The 21,833-nt window shown below is 40.5% G+C and overlaps 1 protein-coding gene across 2 annotated transcripts in view; it reads right to left on the bottom strand.

Annotated features, from left to right (window-relative positions):
- The window catches only part of PPP4R3B (protein phosphatase 4 regulatory subunit 3B), a 67,080-nt gene that overhangs the window by 24,725 nt on the left and 20,522 nt on the right, over positions 1–21,833 (bottom strand). For both annotated transcript variants that reach the window (XM_056129741.1, XM_056129751.1), the window contains exons 5-7: positions 13,228–13,305; positions 11,181–11,297; positions 8,734–8,850 (exon numbers count right to left, since the gene is read on the bottom strand). In XM_056129741.1, the coding sequence (XP_055985716.1) occupies positions 8,734–8,850; positions 11,181–11,297; positions 13,228–13,305 (312 nt within the window). The remainder of the gene's footprint in view (positions 1–8,733; positions 8,851–11,180; positions 11,298–13,227; positions 13,306–21,833) is intronic.

Here is a 21,833-nt window from a genome sequence, read left to right as displayed (position 1 = left end):
ACCATGTGCAGCAATCAAACTGGAAATGGCTATATGGAATGTAAATGCCTAACCCACTGTAGTATCTCTCTGGCCTGAAATGATTAACTTTAAGAGTTATATGCATCCCAATGTTTAATACATCATTATTTATAATAGCTAAGATGTGGAAAAGAACCTAAAATGCCTCACCATTGGGTGACTGGATACTAAGAGATGTTTTACATAGACAATGGAACACTATACAGGTATAATTTTTTTTATGACATTGGCAGCAAAGCAGAAGCATATGGAAGGGGTTATTTGACGGAAGTCAGAAATATACTGGATGATTTACAGCTATGTTGCATTCGGAGATGGTCGTTCTATTGAGAGCGAATGGGGCGTCAGGAACAAGGCTGTTTCTCATAAACATTGTCTTCGTAAGATTCAGCTGTAGTCCTACCTTTCCACACTCACGGTCAAAATCGGCCAGCATTTGTGCCGCTTGGCTGATGTTTGGTGTTATTAAAACAATGTCATCAGCAAAGAGGAGGTGGTGTAGTTGCCGACCATCTATCTTCACTCCCATTCCTTCCCATTCCAGTCGTCGCATGATGTTCTCGAGGGTAGCACTGAAGAGTTTTGGTGAAATGGTATCACCCTGCCGCACCCCTCTCTTGATATCAACGATCACTTCTTTGTAGAATGGTGAGATCCTGGTAGTGAATCTGCAATACAGCTCACGGAGGATCCTGATGTATTGGGCTTGAATGCCCTGATTGGCTAGGGCTTCAATGACCGCTTCCGTCTCAACAGAATCAAAGGCTTTCTTTAAATCAATGAACGTTAAACAGAGCGGCATCTTGAACTCCCGAGAAACCTCAATGAGCTTGGTTATTGTGTGGATATGGTCGATGGTGCTGAATCCTTTGCGGAACCCGGCTTGCTCGCATGGTTGTCCTTCATCTAGAGTTCTGCCAATCCTATTTAGGATAACTCGAGTGAACAACTTGTAGATGACAGACAATAGGCAGATCGGGCGATAGTTGCCAATGTCATTGATGTCTCCCTTCTTGAACAGTAGTACGGTCCTGCTGGTTTTCCATTGGGACAGAACCTTGCATTCAGACAGGTAGCGTGTGAAGAGCCGAGCCAGTGTATTGATGAGTACTGACGGCAGGTTCTTCAGGTGTTCAGGTCTGACCTTGTCTGGGCCGGGTGCTGTTTGTTTCTTTACCGACGAAATGGCGTGTCGGATTTCGGAAGGGAGAACGTTGGGAACGACATATCCATCCTGTGGAATTTGGTATGTCGGCAAGTGGACATGGCTATCGAAGAGATTTGAGAAGTCATGGATAATCTTCTCCATTGCCGTTCTGGAGGATGTGATGGATCCATCAGGACGTCGGAGGGCAGTCATCTTGGTCTTATAGTTAGCGAAGGACAGGCGGACGTTACGAATACTTTTCCCGGCTTCTGCCGCATCTACCAGTACTTCTGCTCTTCTCACTTTGAGGTCTTCCTTGATCGCATCTCTGCACTGCTTTGCGAGCTCGGACGTTAGCTTGCGGTTGCCTGAGGCATGCGCCAAACCATGCTGACGAATTAGCTCAAGAGTTTTCGAAGATAGGTGATTTTTTGTGTATATCTCTCTTGGCATTCCTTGCACATTCATGGAGGTGCTGAACTAGTCGATCATATTCCTCGTCAATGTTGTCAACAATGGCATCTTCCCATGTTCCTGACGCCCCATTCGCTCTCAATGGAACGACCATCTCCGAATGCAACAGGTATGTGTACCTAGGTCAAGAGGTCAACATGACAAATGACCTGGCACCCGAGCTGCGCAGGAGGAAGAGAGTGGCTTGGAATGCCTTCAAGAACGTCGAAGAAATAGCTAAGAGGATGAAGAACTTCCGGCTCCGGGCACATCTCTGATTCCACTGTTCTTCCTGCATTAACATATGCCTCAGAGACCTGGGCCCTACGCAAACAAGATGAGAACGCTAAGAAGAATAGAAAGAGCTATGCTTGGAATATCACGTTTCACTCAAATGAGAGAAAGAATCCGGAGTTCTGACATCCATCGACGATCAAGAATCAGAGATGCTGTCTCATTTGCCAAGGTGTCGAAAATCAGATGGGCTGGTCACGTAATGAGATTTAAAGACGACCGCTGGACTAGAGCTGTTACCGACTGGATTCCACGGGATGTCAAAAGACCGCGTGGCCGCCCACCTTCCAGATGGTCAGACTTCTTCGTCAAGATCATGAATGATCGGTTTGAGGCCCTTCATGTTCCCGGAGCGAACAGATGCCATTGGGCTACACTAGCATGCGACAGGGACAAATGGAGACGTTACTGGCGCCCGCTCGAGGAAATCGACGACTAACGGGAAGTGATTAAGTGACAGCTATGTATGCAAGTAAGGAAATAAAGCAGGTCCCTTGATAAAAGTAAATTAGTGGACATTTACAATGAAACTGCAATTAGAAGGGGCAAGGATAGAGGGGGTCGAATGGTGGTAAATATTTTAAGGAATTTTTAAGGAATATTTATTACTTTTTACCTTCTTCCTCTTTTCAGTTTTCCCCTTCCCTACCTTCTCCCACCCCTCATATATTTACTTTTCTATTAGTTGCTGTAGGGCCACACACATGCAAGGAGTATGTTCTGTAATTCTGGGTCAAATCCCTAGCCCTTGTCACTGTCCTCCTGTTGTTCATCGATTTGCTCGTGCGGGCCCAGTAATGTCTCCATTGTGACAATTGTTACTGTGTTTGGCATATCGAATATGTTGCAGATAGCTTGCTAGGTTGAAGAGATAGCACAGTGGGTAGGGCATTTGCCTTGCAAGTGGCCAACATGGCCGACCCGAGTTCGATTCCTCCGCCCCTCTCAGAGAGCCCGGCAAGCTACCAGAATACCTCGCCTGCATGGCAAAGTCTGGCAAGCCCCAAACACTTTATTTGGAAAAGTGATAAAAAAAAAAAAACCTATTTGTTAATGGTATTCATGGACTGGAGCAATAGCAAAGCAGTACGGCGTTTGCCTTGCACGCAGACAACATGCCAACCCGAATTCGATTCCTCAGCCACTCTTGGAGAGCCCGGCAAGCTACCGAGAATATCTCGCCTGCACGGCAGAGCCTGGCAAGCTACCCGTGATGTATTCAATATGCCAAACACAGTAACAACAAAAGTCTCCAATGGAGACGTTACTGGGCCCACTCGAGCAAATCGATGAACAACGGGAGGACAGTGACAATGGCATTTATATTCCTTAAAAAATGTGCATATTAACTCTTTACAATAAATAGCTAGAATCTGGAAAAAACCTGAGTACCCGAGAACAGATGACTGGTTAAAGAAACTTTCGTACATCTACACAATGGAGTACTATGCAGCTATTAGAAAAGATAGTCATGAAATTCATATACAAGTGGTACTACATGGAAAGTATCATGCTAAGCGAAATGAGTCAGAAAGAAAGGGACAGACAGAGAAAGATTGTATTCATCTGGGGAACATAAAGTAACAAAATAGGAGACGAACACCCAAGAATAGCTGAGATAAATACCAGGAGGATTACTCCATGGCTTTGAGGACAGCTGCACACGCTAGGGGAAAAGGTAGCTCACATAGAGAAAGGAGCACCAAATAATGGGTGTTGGGAGGTTCCTCTCAGGATGGGAAATGCGTGATGAGAGTAGACTATAGACCGAACATGATTGCCACTCAATGCCTCTTGCAAACCACAACACCCAAAAGGAGAGAGAGAACAAAGGGGAATGCCCTGCCACAGAGGTAGGGTGGGATGGGGGGCTGGGGGCTGGGGGGTGTGAGGGATACTGGGACTGGTGGTGGTGGTGAATGGGCACTGGTGGAGGGATGGATATTCGATCATTGTATAACTGAAACCCAAGCACAAAAATTTGTAAGTCTACAACTGTACCTCATGGTGTTTCACTAATAAAAATGTAAGGACAAAAAAAAGAAAATGCCATAGACAAGAAGCTCTGAATTTGTATCACCTAGTATGTCTGTTCCTCAATATAAAAAGAAAATTAAAGCTGTTAACTGCTAAAAAAAAATGTGCATATTAAATCTGCTCTGTAACTAGTTGAGTAAGGCTGTACTACAGAACCTTTCAATCCATTCTGACACATTAGAGGAGAGCAGCTATAGCTCCTCAAATGCTAAAGAACATAATGATCTAGCTTCTTAATTCTGTGAAATAGTATGATAGTCTGAAAAAAGAAAACTTCACTTTTTTATGAAGTTTGAGAAACCTTCGGATATACACTGAATGAAATGTTATTCTTGTCCCATTTCATGTTTGTTTGGTTTTGGGGCCATATCCAGCGATGATCAGGGACCAGACCTGGTGCTGCTGGGGTGCGCATATGGATCACATATGGATGCTAGGGATCGAACCTGGATCAGCCTCCTGCAAGATGGGTCCTTTACTCACTAGCATGTTTCTGGTACCTCCTATACCTCACCCCCCTCCCCCGCCCGCTTTGGGACACACTGAGAGGTGCTCAGGGCTTACTCCTGACTATGTGCTCAGGGATCACTCCTGGCAGGATTCAGGGGACCTGAAGGGTTATAAACCTTGGTCAGCTGCAGGCTAAGCAAATGCCCTTTTAGCATTTGCTACTTATTATTTATTAATAATATGTAAGGATTCAAGTTTTATGATGGTATCTCCACTCACTGTCATTGTCCTCCATTGTTAATCAATTTGCTTGAATGGGCCCGGTAACACTGTGAGACTTGTTACTGTGTTTGGCATATGGACTACCTCATGGGTAGCTTGCTAGGCATTGCCGTGCAGGTGAGATACTCTCGGTAGCTTGCCGGGCTTTCCCAGAAGGGTGAAGGAATCGAACTTGGGTCAGCTGTGTTGGCCGTGTGCAAGGCAAACGCCCTACCCACTGTGCTATCGCTCCAGCCCTGCACGTGGCAATTCGAGTTTAATTCCTCGCCCCTCTCGGAGAGCTCAGCAAGCTACTGAGAGTATCTACCCTGCACGGCAAAGCCTGGCAAGCTCCCCATGACGTATTTGACATGTCAAAAACAGTAACAACAAGTTCTCACAATTTGTTGTGAGACTTTACTGGTGCCCGCTCAAGCAAATCGATGAACGGGAGGACAGTGCTCTACAGTGCAGTGCTACTAGCGCATAACCTTGGAGATGAAAGAATTATGTGTGCCTGATCCATCCATCCATCCTTATTAATAACAATTTATTAGGTAAAGGTAAAGGTAAAGACCCTCCCGTTGATCGTCGATTTGCTCGAGCGGGCCCAGTAACGTCTCCATTGGAGACTTTTTTGTTACTGTGTCTGGCATATTGAATACTCTCGGTAGCTTGCCGGGGGCTGGAGCGATAGCACAGCGGGTAGGGCGTTCGCCTTACACGCAGCCAACATGGTCGACCCGAGTTCGATTCCTCCGCCCCTCTCGGAGAGCCCGGCAAGCTACCGAGAGTATTCGATATGCCAGACACAGTAACAACAAAGTCTCCAATGGAGACGTTACTGGGCCCGCTCGAGCAAATCGACGATCAACGGGAGGGCCTTTACAATTTATTAAATAATAATAAATATACATAATTATTATTATAAATAATTATGTATATTTATTATTATTTATTTGCTATTTAGATAGCACTGTGTTATCTCTCCAGCCCCTGAACATTTATTTTAAAAAGTTATGAAAGGGGCTGGAGCGATAGCACAGCGGGTAGGGCGTCTGCCTTGCATGCAGCCAACATGGCCAACACAGGTTCGATTCCCAGCACCCCATATGGTCCCCTGAGCACCACCAGGAGCAATTCCTGAGTTCATGAGCCAGGAGTAACCACTAAGCATCACCGGGTGTGACCCAAAAAGCAAAAAAAAAAAAAAAAAAAAAAGTTATGAAAGCATCAGTGGGCCACTGAATATATTAGAATCACCTCTTTTTCTTTAAAAAAAGTTACCATCAACCCAATAGAGAATGTAGCATGTAAAATTCTTAATTATAAAATGAATTTTTAGTGTAATCTTAAAAAATGGACTAAATCTAATTGATTCTTTAGTGAGATAACTCTACTCTGAGTACTCTGAGGACAGTTCAACAAATTTCTAAATTTGTGGTTTTTTTTTTTCCCCAAGCCATAGCTGCCTGTGCTCATAGCATATTCCTGGCTCTGTGCTCAAAGACCAGAGGCAGGGCTCTGGGGACCAAAATAGGGGATCAAACTTGGCTCAGTCATATGCAACACCAGTGCTTTACCCACTGCACTACATCTCTGGGCCTTGATAAATTTTTTTTTCTTTTTTTTTTTTTTTGCTTTTTGGGTCACACCGTCGATACACAGGGATTACTCCTGGCTCATGCACTCAGGAATTGCTCCAGGCCGTGCTTGGGGGACCATAAGGGATGGTGGTATTCGAACAGGTTGGCCGCGTGCAGGGCAAACACTCTACCAGCTGTGCTATCACTCCAGTCCCTGATAAATTTCTTAAATTGTAAAACTATGGTAAGAAAAAGAAGATAGTGACTTTCCATATTTAAAAATCATTAACTGTTGTGTAAGTCTCAGACATCAAATGTGAAGAAGAAAATCTTCCCAATGAAAACAATTAAGAGTTTTAGAAGTTAAATAGCTTACTCTTTTCATAGTTTAAGAATTTTAGGAATGTCACATATTCCTAAATTATACACATTAGTAAGGATGGGGCAATAAAAGTATTCATTTTAATATATACAGTAAATATATATCATTTTAATATATATAGAATATATAAATATATATAGAATGTATATATTAAAATTAGAATATAGATAATATAGACTATATATATTAAAAATGTCATATATAGTAAAGGTTCAGAATAAGATAAAAATATCAACAATGAAATTATAAACTAATAAACTGAACATTTCTTTAAAGTCATAATATCACTGGGGTTTAAAATAATTTTTTTTAATTTTTTGTGTTCTGGGTCATATGCACTCAAATTCCTTTATCAGGAATAATTGCACAGAAGCTATTGAGTCGTTAGAACATTAATTTATCTATTCGGGGAGAGGGCAAGGAGGAGAGCTCCACCCAGCAGTGCTCAAGACTTGCTTCTAGCTCTGCACTCACTATTGCCAGGGTTCAGAGGACTGACTATATAGGTGTGCTAGGTATTGAACCCTGGTTGGCTGAATATAAGCACCCAATTCACTGTACTATCACTCTTGCCCCTAAAATAAAATTTTAATACTCAACAGAAAATACTTCTTTCTCTTCTGATTCCTAAAGAATTGATTAGACACAAAACTGCTTTAAAACAAAACTAGTGGAAAAACTTTACAAAGATGGAATATAAAAAATCAAAGTAGGGGCTGGAGTGATAGCACAGCGGGTAGGGCATTTGCCTTGCATGCGGCCAACCCGGGTTCAATTTCCAGCATCCCATACTGTCCACACCAAGCACCGCGAGGAGTAATTCCTGAGTGCATGAGCCAGCAGTAACCCCTATGCAATCAATGCCAGGTGTGACCCAAAAAGCAAAAAAAAAACCAACAAAAAAACCCCAAAAAACAAAACAAAAAAACCCCCCACAAATCTAAGTAGACATTATGATATTAAAAACTACATAGGTACCTGACCTACGAGCATGGAATTATATTAGCACTTAAAACTTTAAGATCAATGGGGGCTGGAGAGATAGTACCAAGGTCAGAGCACTTGCCTTGCACACGGCGAACCCAGATTGGATCCCTGACATCCCATATGGTTCCCTGAGCACTGCCAGGAGTATTACTGAGTGTAGAGTTAGGAGTAACCCCTAAGCATTGCCAGGTGTGGCCCAAAAGCCAAAAAAAAACCCCCAAGAAATTCCTATTTGTGTGGACAAAGATGAAACAGAAAGAAAAAATGATCAGAATCTGTTTCCAATGCTGAGGTCTGTGTGTCCCCATGCAGTTAAAGTCACTTCTTTCAGATTTTTATTAAGAAAAACATTTTTCAGGAAGTTAATTCGATGTCAAATTATCTAGTATCTAGTTTTCCCTACACTGCCCGGGAACTCTGAATTACCAATTGTGTCTTCACCGTATTATGTCATGTTTCCTTTTCACTTTGAGCAAAAAAGATTCAATTCTTTCCTATCTTAAGGAAAGTTCATCTGAGAGGAGACAATGGAACAGTGGTGGAGAGTTACAGATATATATTGGCATCTGTTACTGCAATAAAAATAAGGGAACAATATTTGTACTGCTAAAATTTATATCTAAAGCTAAAAAATGTACTTATCCTTTTTTGTAAGCATGCTGATTTATAATCATGCATACATGCTTACAAATGTTGATTTATAATCATGCATACATAAACCTAATATGTAATGTAATGCAATGTTACTTCGGTAAAATTATTAAAGAAAATAATTTGTTTCTATTGTAATCATTTTTTGTGGGGGACTACACCAGTTGTACCCAAGGCTTATTCCTGGCAGGACTCAGGAGACCATAGTGGGTGTTGTGCATCAAACTTAGGTCTGCCATGTGCAAAACAAGCACCTTACCTGTTGTACTACCCACTCCTGTCTCTATTATAATCTTAATGAGCAAGTTAACTGGTATGTATTTTGGGTATGTCAAATACACAATTAATCAGAATTCTATTATTTTGTTTCATAAAAGATTAAGATAACAGCTATGTCTTTACTTCCATAATATGCAAACAATATCCTATGGTAATTAACAAAGAACCAGAACATTATCACTTACATCATCACTCTGCTGAGCTTCTTGCATTACAAATTCTCGAACCATGGATGGACTAAATTCTACTAGATAAGAAAATATATCTGTAGCAGCTGATCTGACTTGCAAATCATCCATGCCCTGGTAAAAGGAAAAATAAGTTACTTAGAGTTACAAAAGTTATCCTCACAATCCCCCTTTGTCCCCAAGTCTAAGAGTTAATTCTAAACCTCCGAATTTAGAGATTGTACTAGAAGCAAAATTTATAACCTTGTCCCGTATTTCCTTTCCTTTCACAAATATTGAAAACGTATGTAGCTCAATTTTTACCAGTTTTCATGACCACAAAGAGAAATAATCGTAAATTAAATATAAAAATCATGGGACTGGGGAGATAATACAAGGATTAGGACAGCTGCCTTGCACCCTGCCAACCCCAGTTGAATCCAAAGATATGTATAGGGTCCCTTAAGAACTACCTGTGATCACTCCTGAGCGGAGCAAGAAATAGCCTCTTACACCACTGGATATGGCCCCCAAAGCCCTAAGAAAATAAAAACAAAAACAGCAAGAATAATCAAGGGCCAAAGAGATAGTACAGAGTATACATTACATGTGGTCAACCCAGTATCAGCCAGGAGTAAGCTCTGAGCACAAGCAGGTGTGGCCACAAAAAAAGAAGAATCTTTTAACAAAATAACAAAATAGACATTAAAGGGACTAGCAAAAAAAAAAGTCATTCTGTGCTAAATTCTTTTTTTGATTTGGGAAAGTATTTTTCTCACAAAAGTTATACGCGTTAACATAAACATATTTGAAAAGAATTCTTCTCAAGTTTTGGATTTTATAAATACCCAATAAGGCTGAAAGTTTAAGAAGCATTTTGTCTACTTCAGGAAGTTACCTTCTATTTCTAGTTTCCTAATACTTTTTAACTGCCATGAACAGGCACGATGGTCGAATTTTTTCAAAGACCTTTTCTGGATGTATTGTGACCATAACTTTTCTTTTGTGCTTATTTATATGGTGAATTAAATTCATTGCTCTTCTAACTGGAGCGATAGCATAGCAGGTAGGGCATTTGCCTTGCATGTGGCCGACCCAGGTTCGATTCCTCTGTTCCTCTCGGAGAGCCTGGCAAGCTACCAAGAGTATCCTGCCTGCATGGTAAAGCCTGGCAAGCTACCCATGACATATTCGTGCAGCCAAAAACAGTAACAACAAGTCTTACAATGAAGACATTACTGGTGCCCACTCGAGCAAATCGATGAACAACAGGAGGACAGTGCTACAGTGCTCTTCTAGCATTAAAACAACCTTATGTTACAGTCATCAATCTTTTTGTGTGTTTTTGATGCAATTTATTAAAATTTTGCTTTGAATTTAAGATAAAACAAAAAAAAATGGATAAAATTCATCTAACGAAAGTCTGAGAACTTCTGTTCTATTTATTTAGGAGAGAATTAGCTTCTTCCTTGATCCAGTCTGCCCTCACTCACTCATGATCTAAAAAAAGAAAGCTATTTTATTCATTTCTATAAAGTTTATTTAGTATTGTTACAAGAAGAGATAATACTTTTGTTTTAAGTCAAATCCAGCAGCTTACTACTGGCTCAATGTTCAGGGATCACTCATGGTGGGAACTTGGGAACCATATGAAGTGCTGGGAATCAAATCTGGGTTGGCCTTTACCCACTGTACTGACTCTCTGGCCCCATACAATAATACTCTCAAGAAATTATATGGGATAGCCAAATATGTTCAATTCATGCTTTGCTCGTACTTTCTATATGGGAGGCCTAAGCAGCACACCAGGACTGAACCTGACTACTGCCAAGCAAGAACCCCAACTCCTGACCCACCCCCCTCCATCCCCCCAAACACACACACACAAAAAAACCTGTGTGGCCTAGGGATGTGGCACAAGTTTTGCATATGGAGTTTTGCATGCCCTCACTGCCTCCCAGCCCTGCAAATCTGGACATGGCTCTGGATCCCCAGCACCAATAGGAGTGGCAATAGTAATAAAAAGAATAAAATTTTAACTTGAAATCATTATCTGAAAATAATTATATTACTATTAACAAATTTAACAAAAATCTGAAGACTGAACATATTCTTGTAATAATTTACTATCAAATGAATTATAATCTAAACTATAAAATTCAATGTGTACTACTCTTATTACTTTCCCATTCATAACTCTATTATAAGGGACCAAAAAAAGTATAGCAGACACTTACCAACTTACCCACGGTATTGTTTTGCACACAGATGATCTAGGTTACATCCCTGGCACCCCAGATGGTCCCCCGAGCACTGTCAGGAGTGATTCCTGGGTGCAGTGTTGGGAGTAACAACTGAGCAGTGCTGGGTGTGGGACAAAACCAAACCAAACCACAAAAAATACAATCTATATCTCTATTATACATTCATTACTTCAAAACTAAGAAAAGTTAGTATATAATTACCATCACAATTTCAAGAGCAGGAAGAATCCCCAACTTTGCCAAAGTTTTGAAAAATGCATCCCTATTTTGAGGTTGTAGTGTCTGAGAAAATGCACAAAATTCCTTGAAAAAATTAACCTGCAATATTAGAAAGTACAGTGAGAATTTGATACACAGAAGTAAATTTGGGACACAGTATAATGAGATCTGCCAGTGTCGAATTCACCTTTTCAAGAATCTCACCCAACCTTTTCAAAGGTACTCTGGGGGTTTTCAAGATTTGTAATAAAAAGTTTATTAAAGAGTGCTATTCATTAAATCAAACCCTGCTTTATTTCTCGAACACTGAATATTATAATACATATGTTAAGGGGCTGGAGTGATAGTACAGTGCGTAGGGTATTTGCTTTGCACATGCTTAACTGGGTTTGATTCCTGGCATCCCAATGGTCCCCTGAGTACTGACAGGAGTAATTCCTGAGTGCAGAGCCAGGAGTAATTCCTGAGTGCAGAGAGCCAGGAGTTACACCTGAGTAAGACCCAAAAGGAAAATAAATATATAATTTGGAGTCTAAGTGTTGATTTCTCTCTCCCACCTTCAGTCCCTCATCCTCAATTTAATGGTGAAGGTACAAAAATGCTATATAAAGCATTATTTTAAGAGCTCACTGTATCATAAAAACCATGCTATAATAAATGGGGGAGGGGGTTAGGTGCTAGACACTACAGCAGGTATTTGACTTCCAAGTGACCAACCTGGGTTCAATCCCTGGTACCGAACATAGTCCCCTGAGCCCCACCAGGAGTGATACCTGAGTCCAAAGTCATGAGTAAGTTGAGCATAACCAGGTGTGGTCACAAAACAAAACCGCAAAAATAGAAAGAACAATTTATAGCGCATCTACCACTGCATAAAGTCTGAGTTTGTAGCTCTAATTAATGGCATGATCCAGAGACTCATAAATAAACCTTGGAAGAGAGCAACACTCTGCAGAGAAGCCTCTGGACTCCAAAGTCACCATCCAGTTAAAAATTAAATTCTAGCTGTATCATCCTATTTGAAATCTTAGAATTCCTGGAGCAAGATCTCATACTCTATGTCCCCCACTAGCATACCACACTTGATGGGGTGTAAAGAAGGAGGAAACCAAACTCAGTTTAAAATATTTATACGTTAGCACACAAGGACCGAAGTGATAGCACAGCGGGTGGGCATTTGCCTTGCACGCAGCCGACCCGGGTTCGATTTCTCTGTCCCTCTCGGACAGCCCGACAAGCTATCCCAACCACACGGCAGAGTCTGGCAAGCTACCCGTGATGTATTCAATATGCCAAAAACAGTAACAAGTCTCAAAATGGAGACGTTACTGGTGCCCGCTCAAGCAAATCAATGAACAATGGGAGGACTGTGCTACAGTGCTACAGCGAGCACACAAGGATCAACCTTTAACAACATGTTAGTAATCCCTTTTACAAGGGCTTACTGGCTCCAACCTGACATTCAACAATCTTCACACACTTTCATATAAAGAAACTTTTTTTAGGTCATTTTAGCAGATTATTCTTAACAAACAATACAAAATAAATTATTTAGGTCCTGCTTTGGGGCAGGCTTTGTTTACCAGGGTGGGAAAATTCTAAATATGGAGGTGGGAAAATTGTAATGGTGATGGGATTAGTGTTGGAAAATTCAATGTAATAAATTATTGTGAAAAACTTTATAAAAATAAATTTAAATTAAAAAATATCTGTAAAACATCAAAAATATAAATTATAGGGGCTGGAGAGATAAAACATTGGGTAGGGAACTTAGTTCAATCCCCTGCATCCCATATGGTCCAGAGAACCACCAGGAATAATTCCTGAGTGCAGGGCCACGAGTAAGCCTATAAGCATGGCTGAGTGTGTCCCCCAACCCCCAAAACTAAATTATAGAACTCGAGGATAAGCATTTGTAGTTCAATTTAAATACTATTTTTATACTGATTATAAAGGCACTTTCTTGCTAACAAAGCTGTGTATGCCAAAAATTAAATACTCATAAAGGACTGAATTTTAAGAAACTCACCAATTCACGCCGTTTATCATCGTCTGTAGCCTCATCTGTTAATTGTGCAAAAACTTCAGACAAAAACTTCTCATCTTCCTAAATAAGAATTTTCATGAAATATTAATGAACGTATATACATTTGCTTATAATTCACACAAAATAAAAGTAGCTGCTACTTCGAGTTTCATCATGAAATACGAATAGGACTATAGAGACAGTACAGGGATTGAAGTGCATGACTTACATGTTCAATCTCAAGCACCATAGTGTCCCCAAGAATTGCAAGGTGCAGTACGGGAGGTCTCTGTGCACCTATGGGTGTGTTTCTGTGCACCTATGGGTGTGTTTCTAGAGTTTACTGAGTACCACCAAGGTGGCCCAGGTAAACTCCACACATAGGGCCCAAGAAGTACCATATCCTCAGACTTCTGTATCAAGTCAATGACCCAATGTTGGGAGGGAACTCTAGGATTTTCTGAGCATTACCTGGGAAAATACCAACCCCATGCCAAATTCATGCTACAATTTTCAAAACCTGACTAGACAATTCAATCAGAGTTACACATAAGTTTGAAGATCTTACTGTAAGTCCATAAAAGATTTTTAAAATATAGCGCGGGGACCTGAAAGATAGTACAGTGGATAGAGCACTTGCTTTGCATGCAGCCAAACTGGGTTCAATCCCTGGCATCCCATATGATCCCCCGAGCCTGCCAGTAGTAATTCCTCTATGCCGGGCCAGGAGTTATCCCTGACCACCACTAAATATGGCCCAAAACAAAACAAAACTAGTAAGAAAAAAAATATTAAAAATATGGCATGGAACAAAAAGCAGTAAGGGAGATTAAAATGTCAGCGGTATTATAAAGTCTTAAAAACACAAGAAAAGGAACAGGAGTGATATTATAGCAGGTAGGGATGTGCCTTGCATGTGGCTGACCTGGGTTGAATCCCCAGCATCCCATATGGTCCCCGAAGCACCACCAGGAATAATTTCGAATGCAGAGTCTGGGACCCCTGAGCACTGCCAGATGTGCCCCAAAAAGCCAAAAAAAAGTGTTATTTTTTTTAAAACTAAAGAAACACAAGAAGAAATGGTATCAAATAATCTACGACTTGTTGGAGTACAGTGCTACATGTTCCCATATTTGCCAAGGATAAAAATAAATGATAAAACACAATAACCATTACTGTCCACGACTATTAGTACTAAGCATTGCTAAAAACAACAAATAGGGAACAGAATAATACAGTGGAGATGGCATTTGCCTTGCACACAGTCAACCTAGATTCAATCCCTGGCATCCCATATGGTCCCGAGCACCACCAGGAGTGATTCTTGAGTGCAGAGCCAGAAGTAACCCCTGAGCATCACCAGGTGTTACCAAAAAAGCCCAAAATAAATAAATAATAAAAATAAAAACAACAAATGGGGCCAGAATGATAATACACAAGGTAGGGCGTTTTCCTTGCACATGGCCAGCCAGGGTTCAATCCCTGGAATCCCATATCATCTAACACTGCCTGGAATAGTACCTGAGTACAGAACCAGGAGTAAATCCTGAGCACAGATGGATACGACCCTCCCCAAACACACACACACACACACACACACACACACACACACACACACACACACAAAGTATGTACCATATATTTTAATATACACATATATGTATGTCTATAGTTTTTGTAACTTGTGGGCCACAATTCACAATGTTCAGAGGGTACATTAATTTGGCATGGTGTTTGGAGGGGTCTGTGGTACCAGGGATCAAATCTGGGGTTCAAGCACACAAAGTATGCACTCCAGACCTTTGTGTTATCTCCCTGGCCTTAGAAATATTTAATTACATTGAAATGGCAATATTTGAGATATTCACCATCCAGCATTTCTAGTATAGGAATAGGGAGAAGTTAAAACTTCTTGTTTTCCCCATCAAAAAATTGGGCGAGGAAATGAACAGAAACTTTCTCAAAGAAGAAACCAGAATGGCAAAAAGGCACATGAGAAAATGCTCTACATCACTAATCATCAGAGAGATGCAGATCAAAACAATGAGATATCATTTCACACCACAGAGACTCGCCCACATCCACAAGAACAAAAGCAACCGGTGCTGGCGCGGATGTGGCGAGAAAGACCCTCCTTCACTGCTGGTGGGAATGTTGATTGGTCCAACCCTTTTGGAAAACAGTATGGACGATTCTCAAAAAATTAGAATTTGAGCTCCCATCTGACCCAGCAATACCACTCCTGGGAATATATCCCAGAGAGGCAAAAAAGGATAGTCGAAGTGGCATCTGCAATTGTTTGTTCACTGCAGCACTCTTTACAATAGTCAGAATCTGGAAAAAATCTGACTGTCCGAGAACAGATGACTGGTTAAAGAAACTTTGGTACATTTACACAATGGAGTACTATGTAGCTGTTAGAAAAGATTCACTGAAGTCATGAAATTTACATACAAGTGGTACTACACGGAAAGTATCATGTTAAGCGAAATGAGTCAGAAAGAGCGGGATAGACACAGAAAGATTGCATTCATCTGGGGAACATAAAGCAACAAAATGGGAGACTAACACCCAGGAGTGGCTGACATTAGTACCAGGAATTTTGCTCCATGACTTGGAGGCCAGCCACACGTGCTAGGGGAAAAGGAAGCTCAGATAGAGAAGAGAGCACCAAATAAAGGGTGTTGGGAGGATCCTCCCAGGGTGGGAGAAGCATGCTGAAAGTAGACTGACTATAGACCAAACATGATTGCCACTCAATGCCTCTCTTGCAAACACAGGACCCAAAAGGAGAGAGAGAGAGAACAAAAGGGAATGCCCTGCCACAGAGGCAGGGTGGGATGGGGGGATGGGGGGGTGGGAGGGATGCTGGGACCTGTGGTGGTGGAGGATGGGCGCTGGTGGAGGGATGGGTACTTGATCATTGTATAAATGAAACCAAGCACAAAAATTTGTAAGTCTATAACTGTACCTCATGGTGTTTCACTAATAAAAAAATAAAAAAAACTTCTTGTTTGAAAAGGGCTTTAACTCATAGCTGCCAATGTAGAAATAACCTAATTATATTGGTATTTAGAAATTTAATTTGTAAAACATTTCAAACTGGGGATCAGCTAGAAATTTAAGTTTACTAAAATCTTATGTGCCTATTATACTTAAGAGAATTTCAAACCTCACTGAGCACTGTGGCAGTGTGTGACCTCTGGAAAGCACTATAACTAAAAGATGTGCAACTGGGGCTGGAGTGATAAGGATTAAGGCTCCTGCCTTGCATAAGGCTGATCCAGGTTCAATCACTGGCATCATATGATCCCTAAGTATAACAACCGAGTTTGATATAGTTGCCCCATCCTCTCATCCACAAAACTGTGTGACCACCACAGCCAGGTGTGGTTGTGTGCAATTCCCTACACACAGCAAAACAAAGAAAAGGGAGATGGAGGAAGGAATAAAAAGAAGGGGGAGGGGGTGGCTTCAAGGTCTGGAATGCATGATTTGCATGCACTTTTATTGAAGTATTTTTTAATAATAATTCCATTAATCATTTTGTGGTAACAGCAATATAAAATCAATTATTTTGGGCCTGCTATGGGGTCATTCTTAAACCACATTATCTAAATAAAGTGAGGGAAAAAGAGAAATCAACCAATATAGCAAAGTAGCAGATTATAAAATCACACAAAAAGAGTTGCATTATATGCAAAGAATAGAAGAGGAAGACAATTCCATTTAAAATAGTGTCCATAAACATAAGTATTTAAGAATAAACAAATACATTGTAACAAATGACTACTGAAACAAGAAGCCTATACCAGGAAAAGAAAAAATGAGCATCCTATTCAAAATAAAAAAATTGATGATACTCTTTGAAGGACTTAAAATACTAAAATTTTTGTGGAATCATAACACCTAAACATTAAAGAAATTCTGAGAAAGAAAAGATGATAGGTTCCCTGTTATAAATTATACTATAAAACTATAATAATAAAAAATGTGCAGTGGAACAAAACCCCATGACAATAAATCTCTCTCTCTCAATGCCAATGACCTAAATGCACCAATTAAGAGACAACAGAATGGCAAAATGGATTCAGAAACTGAACCCAACATTCTGCAACCCTACAAGAAACACATCTGAATAGTCAGAGTAAACACAGACTCAAAGTCAAAGGATGGAAAACAATCCTGCAAGCAAACAACTCCCTCAAAAAAAGGCAGGGTGGCCATACTAGTATACAACATAGATTTCAGGTTGAAAAAGATTAGAAGGAACAGCGAAGTTCAATTTTTACTAATCAAGGGGTATGTACAGCAGGAAGAAATCACACTCCTAAACATATACGCACCCAATGAGGAACCAGTTAAATACTTAAAACAACTGCTAAAAAATTTTAAGGAGGACACTGAGAGCAACACAATAGTAGTTGGAGACTTCAACAACACCTTATCACCTCTGGATAGAATAGCAAGATTAAAATGCAGAAAGGAAACACTGGTTTTGAAGGAAGAAATAGGAGAGGGCTATACAGGGCTTTACATCCCCCCCCAAAAGAATACATTTTCTTCTTCAGTGCACACAGAACATTTTCCAAAATAGACCACGTGCTGGGTCACAAAACATACCTCAATAGAATCAGGAAGATAGAAATGCACTGAAGATAGAAGTTAATCATGCACAGACACAGAGAGCCAAATCAAACACCTGGAAATTAAACAACTCAATGTTGAAGAATGAGTGGGTCAGAGAGGAAATCAAGGAAGGAATCAAAAGATACCTGGAAACAAATGAGAATGAATACACAAGCTACCAAAACCTGTGGGATTACCAGAACCTGTGGGACGCGGCTAAAACCGTGTTAAGGGGAAAATTTATAGCTCTGCAAGCATTTCTCAGACAGGAAAAAAGGGCCCACATAAATAACTTGACTTCACAGCTCAAGATCTTAGAAAAGGACCAACAAAAGGAGCCCAAACCAGGGAGAAGGAAAGAAATAAGAAAACTTAAGAGTAGAAATTAATGACATGGAAACCCAAAAAACAATCCAAAAGATCAATGAAACCAAGAGCTGATCTTTGAGAAAATAAACAAGATTGACTCACAAAGAAAGAGAGAGAATCAGAAATTAAAAGGGAGATACAACAGAAACTAAAGAAACTCAAAAGATCATCAGAGACTACTTTGAAAGTCTGTATGCCACAAAACAAGAGAACTTAGAAGAAATGGATAAATTCCTGGACTCCTATAATCTCCCAAGGCTGAACCAAGAAGATCTGGAATACCTGAATAGACCTATTACTATCAAGGAAACTGAAACTGTAATCAAAAGTCTTCCCAAAAACAAAGCCCAGGTCCAGATGGATTCACTAGTGAATTCTTCCAAACATTTGAAGAGGACCTATTGCCAGTTCTTCTCCAGCTTTTCCAGAAAATTGAAGAAACAGAAACTGTCAGTTTCTATGAGGCACATATCTCCCTAATACCAAAAGCAAACAGAGACAGTGCAAAAAAAAGAAAATTATAGGCCTATATCCCTGATGAACACGGATGTGAAGATCCTCAACAAAATATCAGCTGACAGAATCCAACAACTCATCAAAAAGATCATATACCACGACCAAGTGGGTTTCATCCCAGGGATGCAAGGATGGTTTAACATTTGAAATGATTCAACATAATCCATCATATCAATGAAAGAAAAGATACAAACTACATGATCATATCAATAGATGCAAAGAAAGCATTTGAAAAGATCCAGAATCTGTTTGTGATGAAAACTCTCACCAAAATGGGTATTGAAGTAGCTTTCCTTAATATAGTCAAAGCCATCTACCACAAGCCTATGGCAAGCATTATCCACAGTGGGGAAAAACTAAGAGCCTTCCCTCTAAGATCAGGGACAAGACAAGGATGCCCACTTTCACCACTTCTGTACTGCTGGACTAGAGCCATTACTGACTGGATTCCGTGGGATGTCAAAAGATCACGTGGCCTCCCACCTATGAGATGGTCAGGCTTCTTCGTCAAGACCCTGAATGATCGGTTTGAGGCTGTTTGTATTCCTTGAACGAGCAGACGCCATTGGGCTACACTAGCACACGAAAGGGACGAATAGAGACGTTACTGGCACCCGCTCGAGCAAATCAATGATTAAGGGATTTCAAGTGATCAAGTGATGGAAAACAATCTGGAGAGTTCCTCAAAAATTAGGAATTGAACTACCAAGAGATCCAGCGACAAAACTTTTGGCAACCAACCACAAAACACAAAAATATAAACTCGAAAGGATATATGGTCCCAAAGCTGCCACCTGTCCACATATCCACTGGCCCTGCTCTTCATATTCACAAACTAAATCTCTGAAGAGATATAAATCAAGCAGCTAAAATACAGATCATCCAGTGTGAAAACTGGGATACTCTTTGAAGGGGGTGTGGGTTGAGTCCCTGCTCTGCCAAAGCCCTGGCAGCTGCACCCAACTCAACTACTGCCAATCAATTTAGTAAATGCTCAGACAAACACATAAACCCCTGATGAGATGTAACAATTTTCAGGGCTGGAGCAACAGTACAGCAGGTAGGGCATTTGCCTTGCACAGGGCAGACCTCGGTTTAGTCCTCAGCATCCCATATGGTCCCTCAAGCACCAGGAAAATTTCTCAGTGCAGAGCCAGAAGTAAACCCTGTTCATGACTGGGTGTGACCACCCTCCCCACCCCCCGCAAAATAAAAGAGATGTAACAATTTTCACAAATTTTCTTTTACTGAACTATTTTTGATAATATCTTTAGTCATTTTGTTGTGACAAGCATTTTAAACAAATTATTCTGTGCCTGCCAAGGCAGCAAACTTAAGGGGTGGTTGGGAAAATGAGGACAATGGAGGAAGGTCACTCAGGTGTTAGGATAGGTGTTGGAACATCAAAAGCCTGTAACAACTGTATTATGAACTTTGTAAACCACGTAACTTTGTAAATTTTGTATACCATGGTGTGTAAATAAAGTATATTTGAAAAAGAAAAGATATATGCACATCTATGTTTATCGCCATACTAAGTACAAAAGCAGATATGGAACAATCCCAATTTATCAAAATGGATGAATGGTTCATGAAGTTGTCTCTCGGAGGCTGGACCGATAGCACAGCGAGTAGGGCGTCTGCCTTGCATGCAGCCAACCCGGGTTCAATCCCAGCATCCCATATGGTCCCCCAAACACTGCCAGGAGTAATTCCTGAGTGCAAAGCCAGGAATAACCCCTGAGCATTGCTGGGTGTGACCCAAAAAGAAAAAAAAAGTCCCCCCCCCCACATACACACACACACAGAATACTATACAGTTCTAAGATCAAAACCATACAATTTGTAGCAAAATGGATAGAACTAAAGAATATCATAAAGAGTGAAATTAGTCAGAAAAAAGACAAAGAATGATCTCTTTCATTGTATAGGACTAAAAGATATGGAGCAAAGTAGTGACAAAGGTCCAAAGATAACATAATGGGAGAACCAACCCACAATTGGATGGAGGGAAAGGAGGGAGAGGGGACAATCTGAAAGGGAGGACTGTTGGGTTCTTTGGGGGCGGGAGGTGGGTATAGTGGTGGAGGTGTAGTGTTGGAATTACATTCATGAGAAACCATTACTAAAAGCACTGTAAACAACAAAATCTCAAAAAATAAATAAATAAAAAAGGAACCCTTATTCTCTGTGGGTAGGATTGTCATCTGATTTAGTCTGAAACAAAAACAGTATGAAAATTTCTTTTTAAAAAGTCAGAACAGGGACTAGAGTGATAGCACAGTGGGTAGGGCATTTGCCTTGCATGCGGCCAACCCGGGTTCGATTCGCAGCATCCCATATGGTCCCCTGAAAGATGTGGTACATACAGTGGAATACTATGCCAAAAAGACAAAATCTTGAAGTTTGCTACAATTTAGATGAATTGTAAGGTAACATGTTAAGTCTAATGAATGAGGACAAATAGCAGATGGTGTCAGCCATTTGTACTTTACAGAGAAATGAAATATGGGAATAGACAGTATACTGAATGATGGCAAATCCTTGGACTAGTATTACAAAACTGCCTTAAACAATAGGTATGAGATGTCAAATTAACACATGAAAGTTCAAGACGATTGCAGTGAGCACAATTTCAGAGTTCATGGTGTAATTCAGGAATTAAGTTTCTTGAAATAGCTAAAGAGGAAGTTAAAAATTAACTATTTTGGTGATAGAGTGATAGTACAGCAGTAGAATGCTTGCTAATGTATTAGTATGCATATGCTAACAGTAGAATGCAGGCAGCTAACCCAGGTTCCATGCAGGGGGTGGAACCAATATGGTACCCCCCAGCATGGCCAAGAGTAATTACTGAGTACAGACTCAGGAGTGACCCCTAAGCATTGGTGGGCATAACCCCAAATCGAAACAAAAATTTATTTGTTGGGATTACAATTCTAAATTGTAAAGATCTTCTATTGTTAGCTTTCAACCCAACTCAATGAATTAAGTCAAACTCATGTGCATAAACCAAAATTCAGCATCCTGGTTAATAAATGGGAAGTGGGAAGCATCCACACTCCTCTGCCCTTGTAATCATAGAATAAACTGCA

Source organism: Sorex fumeus, unplaced genomic scaffold, assembly GCF_029834395.1.
Source record: "Sorex fumeus unplaced genomic scaffold, SorFum_2.1 ptg000006l, whole genome shotgun sequence".
In the NCBI taxonomy this organism is placed as follows: Eukaryota; Metazoa; Chordata; class Mammalia; order Eulipotyphla; family Soricidae; genus Sorex; species Sorex fumeus.
The sequence above is the reverse complement of the archived record's forward strand: the minus strand, read 5'-3'. Positions and strand labels throughout refer to the sequence as shown.